Source organism: Pelodiscus sinensis, chromosome 1 (assembly GCF_052426305.1).
Source record: "Pelodiscus sinensis isolate ZL-2025 chromosome 1, ASM5242630v1, whole genome shotgun sequence".
Taxonomy (NCBI): Eukaryota; Metazoa; Chordata; order Testudines; family Trionychidae; genus Pelodiscus; species Pelodiscus sinensis.
The window spans coordinates 357,791,182-357,816,067 of NC_143052.1; the positions used below are offsets into that span (position 1 = coordinate 357,791,182).

The 24,886-nt window shown below is 46.1% G+C and overlaps 2 protein-coding genes across 2 annotated transcripts; both read right to left on the reverse strand.

The window, feature by feature from the left end:
* Positions 1–205: 205 nt before the first annotated feature.
* Positions 206–1,156, reverse strand: LOC102463294 (olfactory receptor 52K2-like). Its single transcript, XM_006136687.3, has one exon. It carries the CDS (start codon positions 1,154–1,156, stop codon positions 206–208), a length of 951 nt encoding a protein of 316 aa, XP_006136749.3.
* A 22,782-nt stretch (positions 1,157–23,938) lies between these two features.
* On the reverse strand, positions 23,939–24,886 carry LOC149526118 (olfactory receptor 52K1-like). Its single transcript, XM_089773837.1, has one exon. The coding sequence runs from the start codon at positions 24,884–24,886 to the stop codon at positions 23,939–23,941; it is 948 nt and encodes a 315-aa protein (XP_089629963.1).

The window sequence follows — 24,886 nt, forward strand, 5'->3', positions numbered from 1 at the left end:
CTACCACCAATTGGAGAGATGGAAACCCAAGGAGTGATTGAGTTGCGAATAGATGAATTCCCAGGTTAGTCCCGCCGGCACAGCCCAGTGAGATAAGACAAGGATTTCATATTTCTTTGACTGCCCACTGAGTGATCCAGCACCATGCTGCCAGTCACCCCGGAATAGAGCTCAGTCTGAGAGCTAAAGTACCAGGACAAAAAAATTATGAAGTTCCTTTATGAGTAAAAAGCCGGAGCAGCCTGTCCCGGATCTGTTTGGTTCTCACCCCATAGATGATGGGATTTAGCATAGGGGGCCCCAGGAGGTAGATATTACCAATCAGAACACGGGAATGCAGGGCTACGTTGTTGACAAAACGAAAGGTGATAGAGGAGAAGATGGTTGGCAGGTAAAAGGCTAAGATGGCGCAGAGGTGGGAGATGCAGGTCCCAAAGGTCTTGAGCCGGGCATCCTTTGTAGGAAGGCGGAAGATGGCCCTGAGGATCTGGATATAGGATGAAATGATTAAAAACATGTCCATGCTGGTCACTGAAGATACCACAAAGAGGCCGTAGTTACTACTGACCTGGATGTCGGCGCAGGCCAGCTTCACCACATAGATGTGCTCACAGTGCGTGTGGGGGATGATGTTGGTTCTGCAATACGGCCAGTGCCTCACCAGGAAGGGATAGGGCAGTGCGAGTATGCAGCCACGCAGCAGTATGGCCAGGCCGATCTTGGCCAACACAGGGTTTGTCAGGATGGTGGAATGTCTCAGGGGATGGCAGATGGCCACGTACCGATCCAACGCCATGGCCACAAAGATCCCAGATTCCATGACTGAGAAACCATGAATGAAGTACAGCTGGGTGAGGCAGCCATTGAAATCAATCTCCCTGGAATTGAACCAGAAGATGCTCAGCATTTTCGGCAGGATGGTTGTAAACAGGACTAGGTCGGTGGTGGCCAGCATGCAGAGGAAATAGTACATGGGCTCATGCAAACTCGGCTCCGTTTTCACAATGAAGAGGATAATGAAGTTTCCCAAGAGGGCTATGATGTACATGATGCAGAAGGGGATGGAGATCCAGATATGGGCTGTCTCCAGGCCAGGAATGCCCAGCAGGATGAAGGTGGAGGGGTTGGTGAAGTAGGTTGTGTTGGAACCTGACATTGTGTGGGGGAGAAGGTCTCCAACTCTGTGGCAGAACGGTGTCTCCTGGATGCACCGTACGTCCCCCGATTTGCTATGTAGGCCCACGGTCTACGGTCACAGTACAAATACCTGAATAGAAACATAATTTTAATAGTGGGGGATTTCAATTATCCCCATATTGACTGTGTATACATCACCTCAGGATGGGAGGCAGAGATAAAATTCCTTAAATGACTGCTTCTTGGAACAGTGGGTTCTGGAACCCACAAAGGGAGAGGCAGTTTTCGATTTAGTCCTAAGTGGAGCACAGGAGCTGATCCAAGAGGTAACTATAACTGGACCACTTGGAATTATAGACCATAAACTAATAAAATTAACATCCCTGTTTGGGAAAAACACCCTAGCAGCCCAACACTGGGGCATTTCATTTCAGAAAGGGGAACTACACAAAAAAGAGGAAGTTAGTTAAACAGAAATTAAAAGGTACAGTGACAAAAGAAAAATATCTGCACGTTCCATGGAAATTATTCACCGCGACCATAATAGAGGCCCAATATAAATGTATACCACAAAATAGAAAACACAGGTAAGGGTGTGTCTTAGACTGCAGGCTTTTTTCAAAAAAGTGGCATTTTTTCGAAAAAACTTGACCTGCGTCTAGACTGCTGCCATGTTCTTTTGAAAGAAAACAAAAGAACACGGCAGTTTTTTCAACCACGGTAAACCTCATTTTACGAGGAATAACGCCTTTTTCTGAAAGTGCTCTTTCGAAAAAAGGCGCTATGTAATGCAAACTGTGCTTTTTCGAAAGAGAGCATCCAGACTGCCTGGGTGCTCTCTTTCAAAAAAACGGATTGCTTTTTTGAAAGTACTGGTTAAGGTCTAGAAGCTCTTTTTCAAAAGAGGCTTTTTCGAAAGTATCTTTCAAAAAAGCTGTCATGATTATGAGGGTTAGCCAGCAGCCTGGGGATTAAGGGGTTAACTACACCTAGCCAGGTGGAGTGACCAATAGGAATGTAGATGGGACTTTTCAAACTGGGACAAAGGAATTTGGGTTTTTTTTTTTCTTTTCTCCCTTTTGTCTCTCAGAGAGTTCTCTGCAGCTACAGAGAGGGACAAGCATGTCTCTCTCTCTCTCCAAGACATCATTCTTCATTTTCTGTAAGTAGGGTAAAGTTTAGGTAGTTTCGTTAGGTTTTATTGTGTTATGGATTGGGTATGGGATCTGAGATCTGGCACTGCTTAAAAGATGTTTTGGCTTTTCTTTGTAACTAAGTTCTAGGCCCATGGAGTTTCTCCATGAGTATATTTTGTTACCTTCCTCTCTAGTTATTATACTTGCAACCAGACTATTGTTGTAATAATAAAAGTTCTTTCTTTTCTTTTATTAACCTGGCAGTGGTTAATGGTGTGCCCTGATTTTTGTTTTAGGGGGAAGATTTCCCAAATGATCTTTCCCCTGGTTTCTTTAGCAACATTTGGGTGGTGGCAGCGGAAGTTTTATTCCCAAGATCTAGGTTTTTAAGATCTTGGGGGAAGTTTTATACCAAAGCCTGGTAGATAAGGCTTTGGGGTACACTTGCTGGCCCCCACTTCTGCATTTATCATGCCAGAGTGGGGAAGGAGCCATGACAAAAGCCTCTTTTGAAAGAGGCTTGCAGTCTAGATCTAGCCTTAAGAGAACCAAAAAAGAGCCACCATGGATTAACAACCAAGTAAAAGAAGCAGTGACAGATAAAAAGACATCTTTTAAAAAGTGGAAGTTAAACCCTAGTGAGGAAAATAGAAAGGAACATAAACTTTGTCAAATTAGATGTAAAAACATAATAAGAAAAGCCAGGAAGGAGTTTGAAGAACAGCTAGCCCCAAACTCAAAAACTAACAGCAAAATGGTTTTTTTTTTAAGTTCATTAGAATCACGAAACTGCTAAACAACCAGCGGGGCCCTTGGACGATTGAGATACTAAAGAAGCCCTCAAAGAGGATAAAGCCATTGCGGAGAAATGAAATGAATTCTTATCTTCAGTCTTCACAGCTGAGGATACTGGGGAGATTCCCAAACCCGAGCCATTCTTTTTAGGTGACAAATCTGAGGAATTGTCCCAGATTGAGGTGTCATTAGAGGCAGTTTTGGAACAAAGTGATAAACTTAACAGTGACGACTCCCTGGGACCAGATGTTATTCACTTAAGAGTTCTGAAAGAACTCAAATGGGAAATTGTGGAAGCATTAACTGTGTTTCCATTCCTGGGGAGTGTCTAAACTACATGGCTCTGTCGTCGTTTCACAGGGCATAAAGGATCTGCCAACGAAGAGTTCTGGGGTTGGCAGATCCCCGTCTAGACTGCCGTGCTGAGCCAACAATCAGCTGATCGGCACAGTGCAGTGGCCATTTTGATTTAAATGAAGCCGTGATTATTTAAATCGCGGCTTCATTTCCCTTTGCCGAGTAAACTAATCTACATGTCTCCTTTGACAGAGCCATGTAGTTTAGATGGACCCTGAATGTCTGGAAGATAGCTAACATGATGCCAATATTTAAAAAGAGCTTCAGAGGTCATGCTGGCAGTTACAGACCGGTAAGTCTAACATCAGTACCGGGCAACTTAGTTGAAACTATAGCAAAGAATACAATTGTCAAACAAATAGAAGAACATAATTTATTGGGGGAAGTCAACAAGGTTTCTGCAAAGGGAAATCATGCCTTACGAATCTTCTAGAAAAACTTAAAAAACAACAAATATACTAGAAGCACCTTAAACACTAACAAAACGTGTAGATTATATCATGATTTTCCGTGGGAAAAAGTGGGGACTAATTTAGCTACAACTACTCAAGAGAAATATCTTGGAGTCTTGTGGATAGTTAGAACATAAGAACATAAGAACGGCCGTACTGGGTCAGACCAAAGGTCCATCTAGCCCAGTATCCTGTTTACCGACAGTGGCCAGCACCAGGTGCCCCAGAGAGGGTGGACCAAAGACAATGATCAAGCGATTTGTCTCCTGCCATCCCTCTCCAGCCTCTGACAAACAGAGGCCCAGGACACCATTTTATCCCCTGGCTAATAGCCTTTTATGGACCTAACCTCCATGAATTTATCCAGCTTCTCTTTAAACTCTATTATAGTCTTAGCCTTCAAAGCCTCCTCCGGCAAGGAGTTCCACAGGTTGACAACACGTTGTGTGAAGAAGAACTTCCTTTTATTAGTTTTAAACCTGCTACCCTAACCCTAACCCATTGAAAACATCCTATCAGTGTGCAGCGGCACTCAAAAATGGCAAATAGAATGGTAGGAATCATTAAAAAAGGGACCAAGAATAAGATAGAAAATATCGTATTGCCTCGATATAAAACCATACTATGCCCACACCTTGAATACTGAATACAGATGTGGTGGCCTCATCTCAAAAGATATATTGGAATTGGAAAAAGTTCAGAAAATGGCAACAAAAATTATTAGGGTTTTGGAAAGGGTCCCATATAAATAGAGATTAAAAAGACATGGACTGTTCAGTTTAGAAAAAAGAAGGCTAAAGGGGGATGTGATAGAGGTCTATACAATCATGACTGGTGTGCAAAATGTGAAGACGGAAAAGTTTTTTACTTATTTCCACAATGGAAGAACTAGAGGTCACCAAATGAAATTAACAGGCAGCAGGTTTCAAACACACAAAAGGAAGTTTTTCTTCACTACGCGTACAGATTTGCAGATGATACCAAACTGCTCAACACAGTTAAGAACAAAGCAAACTGTGAAGAATGTCAAACAGACCTCACCAAACTAAGTGATTGGGCAACAAAATGGCAAATAAAATTTAATGTTGATCAATGTAAAGTAACACACATTGGAAAAAATAACCCCAACTATACATACAATATGATGGGGACTAATTTAGCTACAAGTACTCAAGGAAGAGCTCTTGGAGTCATTGTGGATAGTTCTCTGAAAACATCCACTCAATGTGCAACAGCAGTGAAAAAATCAAATTGAATGTTAGGAATCACTAAAAAAATGGATAGAGAATAAGACAGAGAATAACTTATTGTCTCTATAGAAAACCATTGTATGCCCACATCTGAATACTGCATACAGATGTGGTTGCCTCATCTCTTGGCATTGGAAAAGGTTCAGAAAAGGATAAAAAAAAAGATTAGGGGTTTGGAATGTGTCCTATACGTAGAGAGATTAAAAACACTTGGACTTTTCAAGGGAGGAGACTAAGGGGGGATATGATAGAGGTTTATAAAATCATGACTGGTGTGGAAAAAGTGAATAGGAAAAGTTTTTTACTTATTCCCTCAATATAAGAACTAGGGGCCACCAAATGAAATGAATAGGCAGCAGGTTTAAAACAAACAAAGGGAAGTTTTTCTTCACTCATAGCACAGTGAACCTGTGGAACTCCTCGCAGGAGGATGTGGTGAAGGCTAGGACTCTAACAGGGTTCAAAAAAGAGCTAGATAGATTTATGTAGGTTAGGTCCATCAATGGCTATTAGCCAGAATGGGTAGGAATGGTGTCCCCAGCCTCTGTCTGTCTGGAAACGGATGACAGGGGAGGGATCACATGAGGATTACCTGTTGTGTTCGCTCCCTCTGGGGCATCTGGTGTTGCTTCAGGGTTGGGGGACAAGGGCTCTGGCTAGTAGTGATGGATCTGGTAATGAGGTGTCTGGGTTCAGGAGGGGTTAGGTTTGGGCTGGGGGGATTGGAACGTGGCAGTGGGCTCAGGGCAGGAACTTGGGATGTGGGTGCAGGGCCTGGGCAGGAGTTAGGGTGCAGGAGTGGGCTCAGGGTTGGAGTTTGGGGTCTAGGAGGGAGCAAGGTTGGTGCAAGTAGCTGGGGGCTGGAGAAGAGGTTTCGGGTAAAAGGCACTTACCTGGGACAATTCCCCTTTGGTTGAGGGGGACCAGGTGGCTCCGTGTTGCCCTGCACTCACCTGTAGGCACCCTTCCTCAGCTCCTATTGGCCACAATTCCCAGCCAATGGGATCGGTGGGAACAAAGCTACCTGGCATTCATGGTGATATTTCTCCAGCCAGCTGGGTAAGAATATAAGCATGGAGCTACCACCCCATCCTCACCAGGAAGGGTTGGGGCAAAACAGGTCAGTTGTCTTCGCACACGACCTGGGGAAAACGAGGCCCTGCCCAGCCTAGAAGTTTCCTGTAATTACTCCAGGGCAGAACCCCAGCACCATCCTGCTTTAAAGCAGAAAGTCTGTGTGATGGGGGTGAGGTCACAGAAAACCCTTGGGGATGCTTCCTGGGTGCTGACATGGCCACTGCCACTCGCCTTCCTGCTCTCTGGCTTCTCACCGCTCAGTCCTCTTCCGCCAGATCCCGGGTCTCCTCCAGGCAAGACACGGAGAAGAGATACCTCCTCCCCTCCCGCACCACCGAGAAGTACAGACACTGAACCTCTTCAGGCCCAGAAAAATGCAGTTTGGGGCCCAGATTCCTGAAGTACCATTCCCAAATGGGATCAGACCCCCCAATGAATTATTTGGGTGAGCCCCCTTTAACAGAGAACAGGGAATGTGCACACTGGTTGCTCCACCAGATAACAATTATTTACACTGGGCTTGACAGTAAATGAAAGTGCTCGTCTTAAGTACAAGCAGTAGGACTGAAGTTGTTGTGGGTGAGAACAGGCCGAGCAAAGTGGATCACACACTTCAAACAACAGAAAACTCTTCCAGGCCTTGGAGTCTATGATTCTATGAAAACGCTAATTCTGCCTCAGAGGGGCCTGAGCAAAGTACCGGCCAAGGCCGAATCGAGTGGCCTGGCAATGTACAGCTGTTCTCCACTGTGCCACTGAAATGCAGCCGCCTCATGGCTGGAGGACGGCAGCCAGGCGGGTGGGGTGTACAGCAAAAATTGACCTTCTGCCCCATGGTACTCACACAAACTCATGCCCTGCGGCAAGGGCATGGAGATATTTCATGGCTGTGCAGAGCGGAAAAGGACCATGTCCCCTCACGCACAAGGTGCACTGAATTTTCCTACCAGGTAAGGGCTTCACCTGAGATGGTCCCTGTGAGTGCTGAGAGGGACGTGTCCTCCCTGGGAGTCCCCCTCCAGCAACAGCGTCTCTCACCTCAGCATCTGCAGCAGCCTCTCATGCCGAGAGCCGGCACCGGGCTGGGCACTGTTAATTATATAGCTCCGGGCAGTCCCAGTGGATAACCTCAGCCCCGGGTGGAGAAGCGAGTATCTGGATGGAAAAACGGCAGGAGAATGGCGTGTCTGGGCTTCTGGGCTATTAATCCACCTTCAGGAGTAAACAACAATTAAAGGACCTTCCCGCGGGGAGAGGAGAACTCTTGGGCTTAGTCAGAGAGGAATTGGCTGCTCTGTGTATTTGTGTATATTTCAATATTACAGTTGATTAGTAAGGAAACGAGGGGCAATTCTTACGTGTCCATACAATGGGCTACCCTGTGCATGCCCAGGAGCAATGCGTAGATAGACAGATGTCAAAAAGGACCCAGAGATCAGTAACTCTGATCATACTGTTCCGAAACTTTCACCAAATGATCTTCCAAACACCTCGCAAAGGGAACTCACAAGGAACATCCCCCTATTCTATTGTTAGGTTCCCTGCTATAACTATGATCTCTCTGGTCACGCCAAGAGGGAAATGGACTCCTACTCTGGTGGGACTGTTCATTGGGTGGGAGGCAGGGGAAAGGCTGGAAGAGGGACCCTGTCCACATAGCACAGTCTCTGGGCTCACTCTGGGGAAAAGAGTTGGAAAATGCAACCTAACAGAGCGTTCCTGTGGATAGACGGCAGCTGGAGCCTGTCCTGGGACAGAGGCCTCACCCTCCCTGCCATGCTACCCTAGAACAAGGGCACCTTATAGTTAGGACAGAGGCCGGATTAGTATCGGCATTGGGTTTGTTCTTTCCCTCTCGGTTCATTTCCTCTTAGGGTGTGTCTAGACTACAGGGTTTTGTCAACAAATGTGGACTTTTGTTGACAAAACTATACCTGTGTCTACACTACCGCAGACTTCTGTTGACATAACATCGACAGAACTCAGCAGTTTTGTCGACAGCGGTAAACCTCATTCTGTGAGGAATAACTCCTTGTGTTGACAGTGTTCTGTCGACTGAAGGCGTTATTGCATCTACGCTCTCCTTTGCATCTGCACTGTCATGTCGACAAAGCGGCTTGCTTTGTCAACAGAAGTGAATATAGACTAGACAATCTTTGTTGACAGAAGCCTGTAGTCTAGACGTACTCTGAGGGGGAGTTGGAATCGGATGTGCCAGACTGAGTCAGACTTTCCAGCCCTGCCCCGGCCTGTGGGCACTTGGATAAGTATACAGAAAAACCCAGCATTTGTTCTTGGGATAAGCTACCACCTGTAGCCCTTCTCCGGGTAGGTAGCTTTTAGCCTATAATCGCTGGCAGAAGTTTCTCAATGTGGTGGCTAAAGTATCTAAAATGGCTGCCTTTTCACCACTGTAACATCATGCCTTGGCGATTGGTGTAGTAATCAGGATTCGCTGGTGTGGTGTCCCGACAGGTCTCCTGCTCCATTAATGATGATAACCACTTGTCTGTGTGTGTGTGTGTACTCCTTTGCGTGTCCTATTGGCTTGCACAAATAGCCAACAGAGCAGATGCCTAGAGAGCTCCCAAAGACCACAAAACCAGAGAAGGATTTAAGGTGCCCAGCCAGGTTTATTTTCAAAGTACATTAATAATTGTCAATGGATTCTACTGAACAACCTATGTATATTTACCCCAACAATGGACAAAGCTCAGTCAGGGCCAGGAATGCGACATTGCCCCCTTCGCTTGACAAAGACAACTCTTTGGGGGTACACTTTTATGCACAGGTACCAACAAGTTACACATCACTCCTGATGTATCAAATTGGCATCCTCTGACATTACCTAGATCTACCCTTTAACGTTTACATGGGGGTTTGACCACTATCATGCCATCAGTTTAGACCCTGTCCTGAATCTTGATCTGTTTGTTCCTGTTATCTGGGGAACAGGGTTTTGGTACCAAGATGTTTCTTGGGGTGTGTCTAGACTTCACCTCTCTGTTGACAGAGAGATGAAAATCAAGCACGTCGAAATTGCTAATGAAGCCGGGATTTAAATATCCCATGCCTCATTAGCATAAACATGACTGCCACTTTTTATTGAAACTGAGTTTAAAAAAAAAGGCAGTCTAGACGCGGATCTGTCAAAAGTAAACCCTTTTTTGACAGATCCTGTAAACCTCATTTTTTGAGGAATACAGGATCTGTCGAAAAAGGGTTTATTGTTGACAGATCTGTGTCTAGACTGCCTTCTTTTTGGAAACAACTCCATTTCAAAAAAAGTGGCAGCCATTTTTATGCTAATGAGGTGTGGGATATTTAAATCCCGGCTTCATTAGCAATTTGGATGTTCTTGTTTTGCATCCCTCTGTCGAACCCCCCTGGAATATGCTAAAAGGATTAGGCTAAAAAGGATTAAAAACAAGGGTGATTTCATTCTAGGAGTCTATTACACGCCACCTACCCAGGTGGAAAAAGTGGATGAGGCTTTTTTTAAACAACTAACAAAATCATCCAAAACCCAAGATTTGGTGGTGATGGGGGACTTCAACTATCCAGATATATGTTGGGAAAATAACACAGCGGGGCACAGAGTATCCAATACGTTCTTGGACTGCATTGGAGACAACTTTTATTTCAAAAGATGGAAAAAACAACCATGGGGGAAGCTGTTCTAGATTTGATCCTAACAAATAGGGAGGAACTGGTTGAGAATTTGAAAGTGGAAGGCAGCTTAGGTGAAAGTGATCATGAAATCATAGAGTTCACATTTCTAAGGAAGGGTAGAAGGGAGAAGAGCAAAATAGAGACAATGGATTTCAGGAAGGCGGATTTTGGTAAACTCAGAGAGCTTGTAGGTCAGGTCCCATGGGAGGCAAGGCTGAAGGGAAAAACAACTGAAGAGAGTTGGCAGTTTTTCAAAGGGACATTATTAAGGGCCCAAAAGGAAGCTATTCCACTGCATCGGAAAGATAGAAAATATGGCAAAATACCGCCTTGGCTTAACCACGAGATCTTGCATGATCTAAAAATAAAAAAGGAGTCATATAAAAAATGGAAAGTAGAACAAATTAAAAAGAATGACTATAGGTAAACAATACAGGAATGCAGGGGCAAGATTAGAAAGGCAAAGGCACAAAATGAGCTCAAACTAGCTACGGGAATAAAGGGAAACAAGAAGATTTTTTATAAATACATTAGAAGCAAGAGGAAGACCAAGGACAGGGTAGGCCCACTGGTCAGTGAAGAGGGAGAAACAGTAACAGGAAACTTGGAAATGGCAGAGATGCTTAATGACTTCTTTGTTTCTGTCTTCACCGAGAAGTCTGAAGGAATGCCTAACATAGTGAATGCTAGTGGGAAGGAGGTAGTTTTAGAAGGTAAAATAAAAAAGAACAAGTTGAAAATCACCTAGAATACTCAAGGAGCTGATAGAGGAGGTATCTAAGCCTCTAGCTATCATCTTTGGAAAATCATGGGAGACAGGAGAGATTCCAGAGGAATGGAAAATGGCAAATATAGTGCCCATTTATAAAAAGGGAAATAAGAACAACCCAGGAAACTACAGACCAGTTAGTTTAACTTCTGTGCCAGGGAAGATAATGGAGCAAGTAATTAAGGAAATCATCTGTAAACGCTTGTAAGATGAGAAGGTGATAGGGAACAGCCAGCAAGAAGTTGTAAAGAACAAATCATGTCAAACCGATCTAATAGCTTTCTTTGACAGGATAACGAGTCTTGTGGATGAGGGAGAAGGGGTGGATGTGGTATACATTAGTAAGTCATTTGATGCGGTCTTGCATGATATTCTTATCAATAAACTAGGTAAATACAACTTAGATGGGGCTACTATAAGGTGGGTGAATAACTGGCTGGATAACCGTACTCAGAGAGTAGTTATTAATGTTTCACAATCCTGCTGGAAAGGTATAACTAGTGGGGTTCCACAGGGGTCTGTTTTGGGACTGGCTCTGTTCAATATCTTCATCAGTGATTTATATACTGGTATGGAAAGAACACTTCTAAATTTGCAGATGATATCAAGATGGGAAGGGTTGCGACTAATCTGCAGGATAGGGTCATAATTCAAAATGATCCAGACAAACTGGAGAAATGGTCTGAGGTAAACAGGATGAAGTTTAATAAAGACAAATGCAAAGTGCTCCACTTAGGGAGGAACAATCAGTTTCATACATACAGAATGGGAAGCGACTGTCTGGGAAGGAGCACGGCAGAAAGGGATCTAGGGGTCATAGTGGACCACAAGCTGAATATGAGTCAGCAGTATGATGCTGTTGCAAAAAAAAGCAAACATATTTCTGGGATGCATTTACAGGTGTGTTGAAAGCAAGACATGAGAAGTCATTCTTTGACTCTACTCTGCACTAGTTAGGCCTCAGTTGGAGTATTGTGTCCAGTTCTGGGCACCGCATTTCAACAAGAATGTGGAGAAATTGGAGTGGGTCCAGAGAAGAGTGACAAGAATGATGAAAGGTCTAGAGAACATGAGCTATGAAGGAAGGCTGAAAGAACTGGGTTTGTTTAGTTTAGAAAAGAGAAGATTGAGGGGGGACATGAAAGCCGTTTTCAGGTATCTAAAAGGGTGCCACAAGGAGGAGGGAGAAAACTTGTTCATCTTGGCCTCTGAGGATGGAACAAGAAGCAATGGGCTTAAACTTCAGCAAGGGAGGTTTAAATTGGACATTAGGAAAAAGTTCCTAACTGTCAGGGTAGTTAAACATTGTGGAATCTCTATCTCTGGAGATATTTAAGAGTAGGTTAGATAAATGTCTATCAGGGATGGTCTAAACAGTATTTGGTCCTGCCATGAGGGCATGGGGCTGGACTCGATGACCTCTCGAGATCCCTTTTAGTCCTAGTATTCTATGATTCTATTCTCACAGCCGGGGACTAGTGTCTCTTAGGAATAAATATTTCTAAAATACCCGCCCTGTTCTTGCCAACCTTTGTGAACGGCAGCCTACCTCTTGCTCACAGCATCACTTTGTTTTATATTATCAAATTATTGACAATTGCTATCTACACCAACCTTGTGATACATGAGCTTATGTTTCAGGCCCTCATCTTACGACAATTAGGAGACATGCATAGACCATATGGTATGCTCCCATAAGATAGGGGATTAAGAAGGTTGCTGACTGATACAGCCTCCCTCCCCATCCAGTGCTGTGTCCCACTTGAAGGATAAGTGTCCTTTAAGAGGTCTTATCTTGGAAAACTGTATGGGCAACGTGAAAGGAGTAGCTTCACATCTCCTCTGGGGGTTGGCCTGCCTGGTCCAAAGCTCCATATCTTTGACTAGGAACACTTCAATTGTGGTGTGATCAGGACCCATTACTGCAGGGGTTGGTACGCTGCCCACATTCTTCACCAAATATTGTGGATTAGAGACTGTTCTCTCTCTACATAAGTGGGAAGCCACTCCAGCTCACCTCAAGGCTGGCAGTCACCTACAGTTAGGGAATTAGGCCCAGTGCATGGTTTCCAATTGTCACAATACAGCAATCCTGTCTATATTGGATTTATTACTCATTTTCAAAAATGTAACAGGTGTTAGTCCCATAAGTAGCATCATTGTCAACACCCGGAAATGGAAATGTGGCTCAAAACAGGATATCTGAAAAATAAAACAACAGTTCCTTTAACCAGTGATACAGAGAGGAGTGAAAAGTTCAAATTGGAACATGAGAGTACAGCAAGGGAACCTAGATCAGTGCTGGAATGTCTGAGTGCCGACCCCTGTGTACCAGGCACAGTATGACTATCGATAATGAAAATCCACTGAAAGTCTGCAAACCAGACAGACATCGCACTCAGGTTAAAATACATTCGCCTTCACATGGACAAGTGAACAAGGCACACAAAACCAGTCTCTGTTTTTCCAATCACAGTGATCACAGACACAGCCAGAACCTCTTCCACATCATTTGAAGCCAAATTTCCATGATTTCACTCCCACTCCTGGCTGTCCTGCTCACCCAAGAGCTGTATCCTTACAACAGACTACTTGTCAGTCTGTCGCAGCTCCTGGCCCAACCCTGGTCCAGAGGGAACCCAACTAGTGAGGACAAAGGTCAGCATATTCCAGAGAGGGATAAGAAGAAGGGAAGCAGAGGAACCAGTGAAAGTGCTGGGTCTTTGAGGAAAGTGTCAGAACAGAGATGGGGACCTGGGGGATGCAATGAAGAATGGAATGGGACTCATGGGAATGAAGTGGTAACAGCGTATAATCCACAATACTTGGTGAAGAATGTGGGCAGCCTACCAACCCTTACACTAAATGGTCCTGTGCACACCACACTAAAACTGTGCCTAGCTGAAGTTATGGAGTTTTTGAAAAAGCAGGCCACCCACCAGGGGTGATGTGAAGCCCCACTTTCCCCATTGACCATACAGTTTTTTGAGATAAATCTTCTTGGAGACACTAAAGCATTTTTTTTATCTTTCAAGACTGAGATAGCAGTGGGTGAGGAGAGGGCTGTATCAGTCAGCCACCAACTTGATCCCCCACCTTCTTGGAGCATATGCTAAGGTCTATGCATGGCTCCCAATTGCAGTGAAACATAAGCCCATGTATCACCGGGCTCGTGGGAGGCCTAGAAAGTGTTGTCAAGACTTTGTTAATATAAAGCAAAGTGAAGCTGTGAGTAAGAGGCTGTTCCTCACTGATAAAAGTGGGCAAGAACAGGGCTGGTATTATACAAATACTGAGACCTAAAAGGCACTAGAACCAGGCTATGAACACATTGCAGAAGGGTCATAACAGAGCACCTCTTAAGACACACATTGTACCACTCCTCTCCCCACTCAGGCATAGAAAACAGGACACAACTGATGGCATGATAGACACGGATTGAACGCCCATGTACAAGGTAATGGGTAGACGTAGGTAATGGCAGAGGATGCCAACTTAATACACGAGGAGTGATACTAACTCATTGGTGCCTGTGTATGAAAGTGTACCCTGAAGAGTTGTATTTCTCAAGCCAAGGAGGAAATGTCACATTCCTGGCCCTGACTGAACTGAGTCCATTTTCAGGGGTAAATATATATAATACAATAGAATCCAATTCCAATTATTATTATTTTTTTTTGCTAATAAATCTGGTGGGGCATCTTTAATCCATGTGTTGTTTTGTGGTCATTGGGGGTCTCTCAGGGTCTGCTCTGAGACACATACCTACAGACAAATGGTTATAATCATTGACGCAGCAGGAGACGTGTCGGAAGAATACACTAGAGAATCCTGATTACTATACCAATCGCCAAGGCATTAGATTACAATTTACAGAGGCAGAAAGGCAGACACTTTACATACATAAGATACCAGGCTGGAAAACTTCTGCCAACAATTTTGGGTTAATAGCTACCTACCCAGAGAAGTGCTTCAGGTCACAACCCTGGAGATCAAACTCTTCTTTTGACAACAGCCCAAGCAATACAATGACTACAAGCCTGCTGAAGAAACTTCTTCAGAGCAGTTCATCCATCTTTCCCCATCCTGGGAGAGAGCTTGGGTATTACAGCAACAACCAATCCTTCTTAGTGACCATCTCCTTGATGAAAGGTTTTTTGACTGCTGACATGCTATAAGGCCAGGAGTCCAAATCCCTGCTTCCACATCTGGTTTGATGGTCCCAGCCAGGTGATGAAGTCTAGTCCCAGGGCCGAAAGATGCTCTGTGGTATACATTCCGGACACTGAGGCCACTTACAGCCATTGGCAGCCTGAGTCCAACTGACACAGATATTCTGGTGGCTCTGACAGGGACAAGAGTCACTTGACGTTTTGTCACTCTTCTTATAGGAGTGTCCAATTTTTACCTTGGCCAGGAAGACGACCCCTCCCTCCCCTGGGGTTTCACAGATACAAGCCCTCAGAATTTCACAGTGGCCCCACATGAGCTGACAGGGGATCCCCACCCTCACATGGATTAGAACCCCCCAACTCAGGAAGCCAGGACTCCACTGGTTGTCCCCTGCTGTCCTAGGTACACCCAGAAGCTCTCCCAGAACATTCCACCAGCTGGCTACTTAGGGCAATAGAAGACACTGACTCAAATCTCACTTCTTCTGGCTGGGAGTCCATTGTGAGGTGAGAGAGGATGGTAGTTCCTGCCCTAAGGACCAACTAGCCACCCCACCGGGTGTGTCAGAATCTCCTGAGGTCCCCTTGTCTGGAGTGGGAATCTCCATTGAGAGGGTTATACTGGATCTGGTGGGACCTCCTCCCAAGAAGCAATGCTGCGTTTTACTGTATACTCATCCTGACGTACTATCCTAGCCACTGCCCTAAGGTTGGCCACTATGGAAGATCGATGCCCGCACCAATGCCCGCACCAATGCCGTGGAGCTGATAAAGCCATATACAAGAGTTTAGCTGTCCTAGGAGAGCCTCACTAAGCATGGGGTCAACTTTGCTCCCCAGCTGCTCTTCCAGATGTGCACGAAAGTCCTCAGCACACCGACCACAGGTCAATGATTACGTTGAGAGTCCTTTATGTTCTGCAGTTTCAGGGATTCCTGGTTCAGGCCAGGGTCACTGGAAATGAAAATCTGTATGTGACCAAAGTATTTCAGGAGTGAGATTATAGTCATGGAACCAGGGACTACATCTTTGGATCCAGGGAATCTCCTGGGTGGGACTGCTAATACAGGAGGTTGATGAGCCACACTGAACACAAGGAGCAGATCTACCATGTCAATCTCTTGAAGTTTTAGTGTGCACATGCGAGGCTTTTGAGTACTCTGTCTGTCCCCTGCCAGGCCTATCTCCTTGTTCCTAATGTGCTTGAAACTGACGAGACCCAAGCAAAGTGAAGACATATAATGTTATTAGTAACGAGGGCCAGAAGACATTTTCCCAAGAGGTCTATAAGAACTCAGTTGTTAAAATTATAGAACTACAAGCTGTGGTTTGTAAGCTGCCCTTTAAATCAACCTCTCTACCAAATTACTAGAGGATAGCTAATGTGATGCCAATTTTTATAAAGGTCAGCCTGGCATTTACAGGCCAATAAGTGACAAGGAATCCTGTGTCACCTTATAGACTAAGGGTACATCTAGACTACATGCCTCTGTCGCCAGAGGCATGTAGATTAGGCTACCAGACATAGTAAAATGAAGCGGCGATTTAAATAATCGCCGCTTCATTTAAATTTACATGGCTGCCGCGCTGAGCAGACAAACAGCTGATCAGCTGTTTCTTGGCTCAGCGCGATAGTCTGGACGCACGGGTGTCGATATCAAAGGTATTTGTCGACCACCCAGGTAAGCCTCCTGCACGGGGTTCGAACGAGCGGGGTTTTAAAAATGGCGGCACCCCGCTTATGCAAATGAAATTCAAATCCCGGGCTTTATTTGCAAGTGCGGTATGCCTACATTACCCTCCTAGTTCGAACTAGGAGGGTAGTGTAGACATACCCGATATGATTTTCATTGTTGTGTCCTATACCCAGATCCTCAGGGCCATCTTCAGCCTCCCCACAAAGGACGCCCAAGTCAAAACTTTTGGGACCTGCATCTCCCACCACTGCTCCATTTTAATATGTTAGGGTATGTCTACACTACAGAGTTAGTTTGAACTAACGGACGTTAGTTCGAACTAACTTTCATAGGCGCTACACTAGAGCTCCACTAGTTCGAACTTAATTCGAACTAGCGGAGCGCTTAGTTCGAATTAGGAAAACCTCATTTTACGAGGATTAAGCCTAGTTCAAACTTGCTAGTTCGAATTAAGGGGTGTGTAGCCCCTTAATTCGAACTAGTGGGAGGCTAGCCCTCCCCAGGTTTCCCTGGTGGCCACTCTGGCCAACACCAGGGAAATTCTATGCCCCCCTCCTGGCCCCGGAGCCCTTAAAGGGGCACAGGCTGGCTACGGTGCCCGTGCCAGGTGTAAGCCTGTCAGCACCCAGCCAGCAGACCCTGCACCTGGCACGGCTCAAGCCAGCCACACGATGCCTCCCAACCCCCCCCCCCTCTTTCCGGGACCAGGCTGGTGGCTCCCAGGAGCTTGCCCGGGACCGCAAGAGGCGGGCACCCACCTGGGCTAGTGCGGACATCGTGGACCTTGCCCACGATCTCCGCACTAGGCACAGGAAAGTGGCCATCTAGGCCTGGAGAGCTGCCAGCCTGGCCACCCAGGAGCAGGTGTGCATGAAAATCAAGGGGGTCCACTGAGACCCCCAACCCTGAGCCTTGAGCTTACAATGGCCGTACTGGGTCAGACCAAAGGTCCATCTAGCCCAGTAGCCTGTCTGCCGACAGCGGCCAACCCTAGGGACCCTGGAGATGATGCACTGAAGACAGTGACCAAGCCATTTGTCTCGTGCCATCCATCTCCAGCCTTCCACAAACCTTGGGCAGGGACACCACTCCTACCCCCTGGCTAAGACTACTCCATGGACCCAACCTCCATGACTTGATCTCACTTCCCTTTAAACTCTGTTCTAGTTGTAGCCTTCACAGCCTCCTGCAGCAAGGAGTTCCACAGGTTGACTCTTTGCTTTGTGAAGAAGAACTTTCTGTTACTAGTTTGAAGCCTGCTACCCATTCCTTTCTTTTGGTGTTCTCTAGTCCTTCTTTATGGGAACTAATGAAGAACTTTTCTGTATGCACCCTCTACACCCAACTCCTGCTTTTAGAGACCTCTATCCTGTCCCCCCTCCGTCTCCTCTTTTCTAAGCTGAGAAGTCCCAGTCTCTTTAGCCTCTCTTCATATGGGACCTGTTCCCAACCCCTGATTATTTTAGTTGCCCTCCCCTCTCCCAGCCTCTCTCTTCTCCTCTCCCACCTCCTTTTCCCAGTCTCCCCCAGTTTTGTTCAATAAAGACAGATTCCATTTTTGAACACAATTGTCCTTTATTTTGTACAACAAGAAGAGGGGCTAGGGAAGGGTAAGTGGAAGGAGGTGAGGGAGGAATGGGGCACGAGCCCCCGATGGGGAGGACTGGGCTGGCTCTGCGGGCTTCTGGGGGTGGAAGCTCTCCTGCAGCCCCCCAATTGCCCCCTCTCCCCAGATGGCAGCCTGCGGCAAGTGCAGCCGGTCTGATGGCCGACTGCTGTGATGTGCCCAGTGTGGGCACTCAGGGCACTCCAAGCCAGGACTGGTTTTCAAGCAGGGCACCCCTGAGAACTGTCTGTCCGGGGTGGGTGTCGGGTCCCTTTAAGCGCAGCCCTCGGCTAGCCTGAGACAGCATCTCCACGCTCTAAGTCCTCCTCTGATGCCCTGCCGGCACTGCTTCTGGTCATCCTTAAGCCCGGTTCAGGGTCCACTTAATGCGGACATGCTAGTTTGAATTAGCAAAATGCTAATTCGTACTAGTTTTTAGTTCTAGACGCGTTAGTTCAAATTAGCTTAGTTCGAATTAAGTAATTCGAACTAAGTTAGTTCGAATTAGCACTGTAGTGTAGACGTACCCTTACATCCCAGGTTTCTTCTTCTCCCTCGTGACCCGATTTGATAAGAGAAAGCTTCACCCTTTCCATGTTCTCATTAACAACATGTACTACCAGATGCCCCCCATGCTAAACCCCATCATCTATGGGGTGAGGACCAAACAGCTCCAGGACAGGCAGCTGTTTATTCATAAAGGCCTCTGAGGTTTTTTGCTGGCTCACAGACCGAGGTCTGTGCAGAGCTGGCTGGTGACTTGGTGCTGGCCACTTTTCCCTGAATCACTGGCTGGCCACCAGAGAGTCATTAAATCCTGTCCTGATCTTATTGTGAGCCTAGCTGGTGAACTGGTCTGGGCAGAACTCCTTAAAACTGAGGTTTTCGAAGATTTAATTTCCAGTAACTATCCCTGAGACCCTGGGTCCTCCCTGCCTCTTCCCTCACACGCCAACCCCTACACCACTTTTTCCCCATGGTCCCCACCCTTCTCCATTGCATCCCTCTGTTCTGATACTTTCCTCAAAGCCCCAGCTCTCTCACTTGTCCCTCTCCTCCCCTTCTTTCATCCCGCGCTGGACCATCCTCACCCACTTCCTCACCGTCCACGCTCCCTCCACCCCCTGGATCGGGACAGGAGCTGCCACAGACTAACAAGGAGCCTTCGGCGAGGATGCGGCTCTGGTCCCAGCAGGCCTGGCAGCAATGCAGAAGGAGGCAGCGCGATTTGTCTCCTAATGACACTGCCATGGGGCTGGCTTTACAAACGAGCGCATTGTGTGGCATAGTAGAGGTTGTGGCGTTGGTGCATCTTGTTCTCTGGTCAGAAAGGACAAAGGGTGGCTTCTTTTGGTTTGCTTTTTGACTGTCCATAATACTCCAAGATCTCGCTCTTCACTTGTAACAGCTAATTTAGTTCCCATCATTATGTGCATATAGCTGGAATTATGTTTCCTTGTGGGCATTATTTTGCATTTCTTAACACTACCAAATATTTGCCATTTTGTTGCTGAGTCACCTAATTGGAGAGCTCCTTTTGAGGCTCTTCAGAGTCCGCTTTATCTTAGCAGTTTAGTATCATCTTAAAATTTTGCCACCTCACTGTTTAGCCCATTCTCCAAATCATTGATGATATATTGACCTGGCTGGTCAAAGTACAAACCAGGGAAGGACAGTAATTCCATTCTAAAAACTGACCATTTATTCCTAACCTTTGTTTCCTATCTTTTAACCACTTACCAACCCATGAGAGGGCCTTCCCTCTTATCTCATGACAACTTACTTTGCTTAAGAGCCTTTGGCGAGGGACTTTGGCAAGGGCTGTCTAGAAATCTAAGTCGTTTCTATCTCCTGGATACCCTTGTTCATGGGTTTGTTGATACCCCCACAACATTAGTACATTGTTCATAGATTTTTTCACTTTATAAAACCAATGTTGAGTTTTCCCCTAACAAATTAGGTGCAGCGCTGTGTCTGACAATTCAGTTCTTTGTAATAGTTTCTAGGAGTGTGCCCATTTTGAAGTTACACTTACTGGCTTAAGTATCAGAGGGATAGCCATGTTAGTCTGGATCTGCAAAAGCAACAAGGAATCCTGTGTCACCTTATAGACTAACAGATATATTGGAGTGTAAGCTTTTGTGGGCAAACAGATGTATCGAAGCATAAGCTTTCATCTTTGCCCACGAAAGCTTATGCTCCAATCCATCTGTTAGTCTATAAGGTGACACAGGATTCCTTGTCACTTACTGGCCTATAAATGCTAGTCTGACCTCTACAGCCCTTTATAAAAATTGGCATCACATTAGCTATCCTCTAGTAATTTGGTATAGAAGTTGATTTAAAGGGCAAGTTACAAACCACAGCTTGTAGTTCTATAATTTTAACTACTGAGTTCTTACAGACCTCTGGGGAAAATGTCTTCTGGCCCTCATTACTAATAACATTATATGACATCACTTTGTTTGGGTCTCGTCAGTTTCAAGCACATTAGGAACATGGAGATAGGCCTGGCAAGGGACACACAGGCTGTGTCTAGACTGGCCAGTTTTTCCGGAAAATCAGCCACTTTTCCGGAAAAACTCGCCAGCTGTCTACACTGAGCACTTGAATTTCCGCAAAAGCACTGACTTCCTACTGAAAGAAATCAGTGATTTTGCAGACACACTATGCTGCTCCCTTTCGGGCAAAAGTCCCTTTTGCACAAAACTTTTGCACAAAGGAGCCAGTATAGACAGCTGAGATTTGTTTTCTGCAAAAAAGCCCCGATCGCGAAAATGGCGATTGGGGCTTTTTTGCGCAAAAGCGTTTCTAGATTGGAATGGACGCTTTTCCGCAAAAGTGCATCGTTATAACGCGAACTCTGCGCCAATCTAGACACTCTTTTCTGAAAATGCTTTTAATGGAAAACTTTTTGTTAAAAGCATTTCCGGAAAATCATGCCAGTCTAGACGTAGCCACAGAGTACTCAAAAGCCTCTCATGTGCACACTAAAACTTCAAGAGATTGACATGGTAGGTCTGCTCCTTGTGTTCAGTCTGGCTCATCAACCTCCTGTATGAGCAGTCCCACCCAGGAGATTCCCTGGATCCAAAGATGTAGTCCCTGGTTCCATGACTATAATCTCACTCCTGAAATACTTTGGTCACATACAGATTTTCATTTCCAGTGACCCTGGCCTGAACCAGGAATCTCTGAAACTGCAGAACATAAAGGACCCTCAACGTGATCATTGACCTGGGGTCGGTGCGCTGAGGACTCTCGTTGTGCACATTTGGAAGAGCAGCCGGGGAGTAAAGTTAACCCCATGATTAGTGAGGCTCTCCTAGGACAGCTAAATTCTTGTATATGGCTTTATCAGCTCCACGGCATTGATGCGGGCATCGGTCTTCCATAGTGGCCAACCTTGGGGCATTGGCTAGGATAGTACGTCAGGATGAGTATACAGTAAAACGCAGCATTGCTTCTTGGGAGGAGGTCCCACCAGATCCAGTATAACCCTCTCAATGGAGATTCCCACTCCAGACAAGGGGACCTCAGGAGATTCTGACACACCCGGTGGGGTGGCTAGTTGGTCCTTAGGGCAGGAACTACCATCCTCTCTCACCTCACAATGGACTCCCAGCCAGAAGAAGTGAGATTTGAGTCAGTGTCTTCTATTGCCCTAAGTAGCCAGCTGGTGGAATGTTCTGGGAGAGCTTCTGGGTGTACCTAGGACAGCAGGGGACAACCAGTGGAGTCCTGGCTTCCTGAGTTGGGGGGTTCTAATCCATGTGAGGGTGGGGATCCCCTGTCAGCTCGTGTGGGGCCACTGTGAAATTCTGAGGCCTTGGTCTGTGAACCCCCAGGGGAGGGTGGGGTCGTCTTCCTGGTTAAGGTAAAAATTGGACACTCCTATAAGGAGAAGAGTGACAAAGCGTCAAGTGACTCTTCACCTTGTCAGAGCCACCAGAATGTCTGTGCCAGGTGGGCTCAGGCTGCCAATGGCTGTAAGTGGCCTCAGTGTCCGGAATGTATACCACAGAGCATCTTTCGGCCCTGGGACTAGTCTTCATCACCTGGCTGGGACCATCAAACCAGATGTGGAGGCAGGGACTTGGGCTCCTGGCCTTATAGCAACTCAGCAGTCAAAAAACCCTTCATCAAGGAGATGGTCACTAAGCAGGATTCGTTGTTTCTGGAATACCCAAGCTCTCTCCCAGGATGGGGGAAGATGGACAAACTGCTCTGAAGATATTTCTTCAGCAGGCTTGTAGTCATTGTATTGCTTGGGATGTGGCTGTTGCTAAAAGAGGACTTTCACCTCCAGGGTTGTGACTTGAAGCACTTCCCTGAGTAGGTAGCTATTAACCTAAAATTGCTGGAAGAAGTTTTCCAGCCTGGTGTCTTATGTATGTAAAGTGTCTGCCTTTCAGCCTCTGTAAATTGTAATCTCAGGCCTTGGCGATTGGTGTAGTAATCAGGTTTCTCTGGTGTAGTCTCCCGACACTTCTCCTGCTGATAACCATTTGTCTGTAGGTATGTCTAAGAGTAGACCCTGAGAGAGCCCCCAAAGACCACCAGGTTGAAGATGCCCCACCAGGTTTATTAGCAAAAAAATACAATAATAATTGGAATTGGATTCTATTGTATATATACATTTACCCCTGAAAATGGACTCAGTTCAGTCAAGGCCAGGAATGTGACATTTCCTCCTTGGCTTGAGAAAAACAGCTCTTCAGGGTACACTTTCATACACAGGCACCAATGAGTTAGAATCACTCCTGATGTATTGTGTTGGCATCCTCTGCCATTACCTAGGTCTACCCATTAACTTGTACATGGGGGTTTGATCCGTATCTATCATGCCGTCAGTTGGGTCCTGTTTTCTGTGCCTGTGGGGGGAGGGGAATGCTACAATGTGTTTCTTAAGAAGGTGCTCTGTTATGACCCTCCTGGAATGTTTTCATAGATTGGGCCTAGTGCCTTTTAGGTCTCAGTATTTGTATAATACCAGCCCTGTTCTTGCCCACTTTTGTGAGCGGGAGACAGCCTCTTGCTCACAGCTTCACTTTGCTTTATATTAACAAAGTCTTGACAATGCTTTCTAGGCCTCACACGAGCCCGGTGATACACGGGCTTATGTTTCACTGCAATTGGGAGCCATGCATAGACCTTCCATACGCTCCAAGAAGGTGGGGGATCAAGAGGGTGGCTGACTGATATAGCCCTCTCCTCACCCACTGCCCTCACAGTCTTGAAAGATTAAAAAAAAATGCTTTAGTGTCTCCAAGAAGATTTATCTCAAAAAACTATGTGGTCAATGGGGAAAGTGGGGCTTCACATCTCCCCTGGCGGGTGGCCTGCTTGTTTCAAAGTTCCAGAACTTCAACTAGACACACCTTTAGTATGGTGTGCGCAGGACTATTTATTGTAAGGGTGGTAGACTTCCCACATTCTTCACCAAGTATTGTGGATTAGAGGCTGTTCCTCCCCTCTGCATATGCGGGAGGCCACTTCACCTCACATTATGGAAAGGAGTCACTTATAGTTATAGATTTAGGCCCAGGGCATGGTTTTAATTAGGGGTCAGTGTTTGAGGAACTAGTCAGGGGTCAAGGATACAGTTACAAAAAATTTGAAGCTTGGACACCCTAAGAGCTAGCGATTTCCACACAGCCCAGTTCATCAGTTATTCTCACTGACAGAGCACAGTAAGATCAGGACAGGATTGAGTGACTCTATGACTGAGCCACTTGGAGAAGAGGGCCGAGCACCATCTCCCCAGCCAGCACAAGGCATGATCTGTGAGCCAGAGCACTTAGGTGTCTTTGTGAAGTTAGGAGCCTTTGTGAACAAAGCAATTAAGCATCCGACCCCAGATCTGTTTAGTCATCACACCATAGATGATGGGGTGCAGCATGGGAGGCATGATGTGGTACATGACGGCAATAAGAACTTGGACAGGGTGAGGCTCCTTCTTGTCAACTCGTCCTGAGAAGGAGAAGTAGAGAGCTGGGATGTGAAACACTAAAATGGAACAGAGATGAGAGATGCAGGTCTTGAAAGTTTTGAGCCGGGCGTCCTTTGTGGGGAGGCTGAAGATGGCCCTGAGGATTGGAATATAGGACACAACAATAAAAATCACATCTAGACCATTAATACAATATAGCACAAACAGGCCGTAGTAACTACTGGCTCGGGTGTCACCACAAGCCAGCCCCACCACAGTGACGTGCACGCAGTAAGGCAGGGGGATCATGTTAGTTCCACAATATGACCACTGCCTTGCCAGGAAGATGCAGGGCAATGTGATCATTCCACCACGCAGAACGATGGCCAGGACAAGTTTGGTCAGCATGACACTTGTCAAAATGGTTGAATGTCGCAGGGGATGGCAGATGGCTACGTAGCGATCCAACGCCATGGCTATGAGGATTCCAGACTCTATTACTCTGAAGGAGTGAATGAAGAACAGCTGGGTGAGGCAGGCGCTGAATTCAATCTCCCTCGAATTGAACCAGAAGATGCTCAGTGCTTTGGGCACAATGGATGTGGACAGACCAAGGTCAGACATGGCCAACATGCAGAGGAAATAGTACATGGGCTCATGGAGGCTCAAGTCCATCTTCACAATGCACAGGATGGTGAAGTTCCCCAAGAGGGTCATAACGTACATGATGCAGAAGGGGATGGAGATCCAGACATGGGCTGTCTCCAGGCCAGGAATGCCCTGCAGTATGAAGGTTGAAGGGTTGATGACTTTGGTTGTGTTCAAATTTGACAT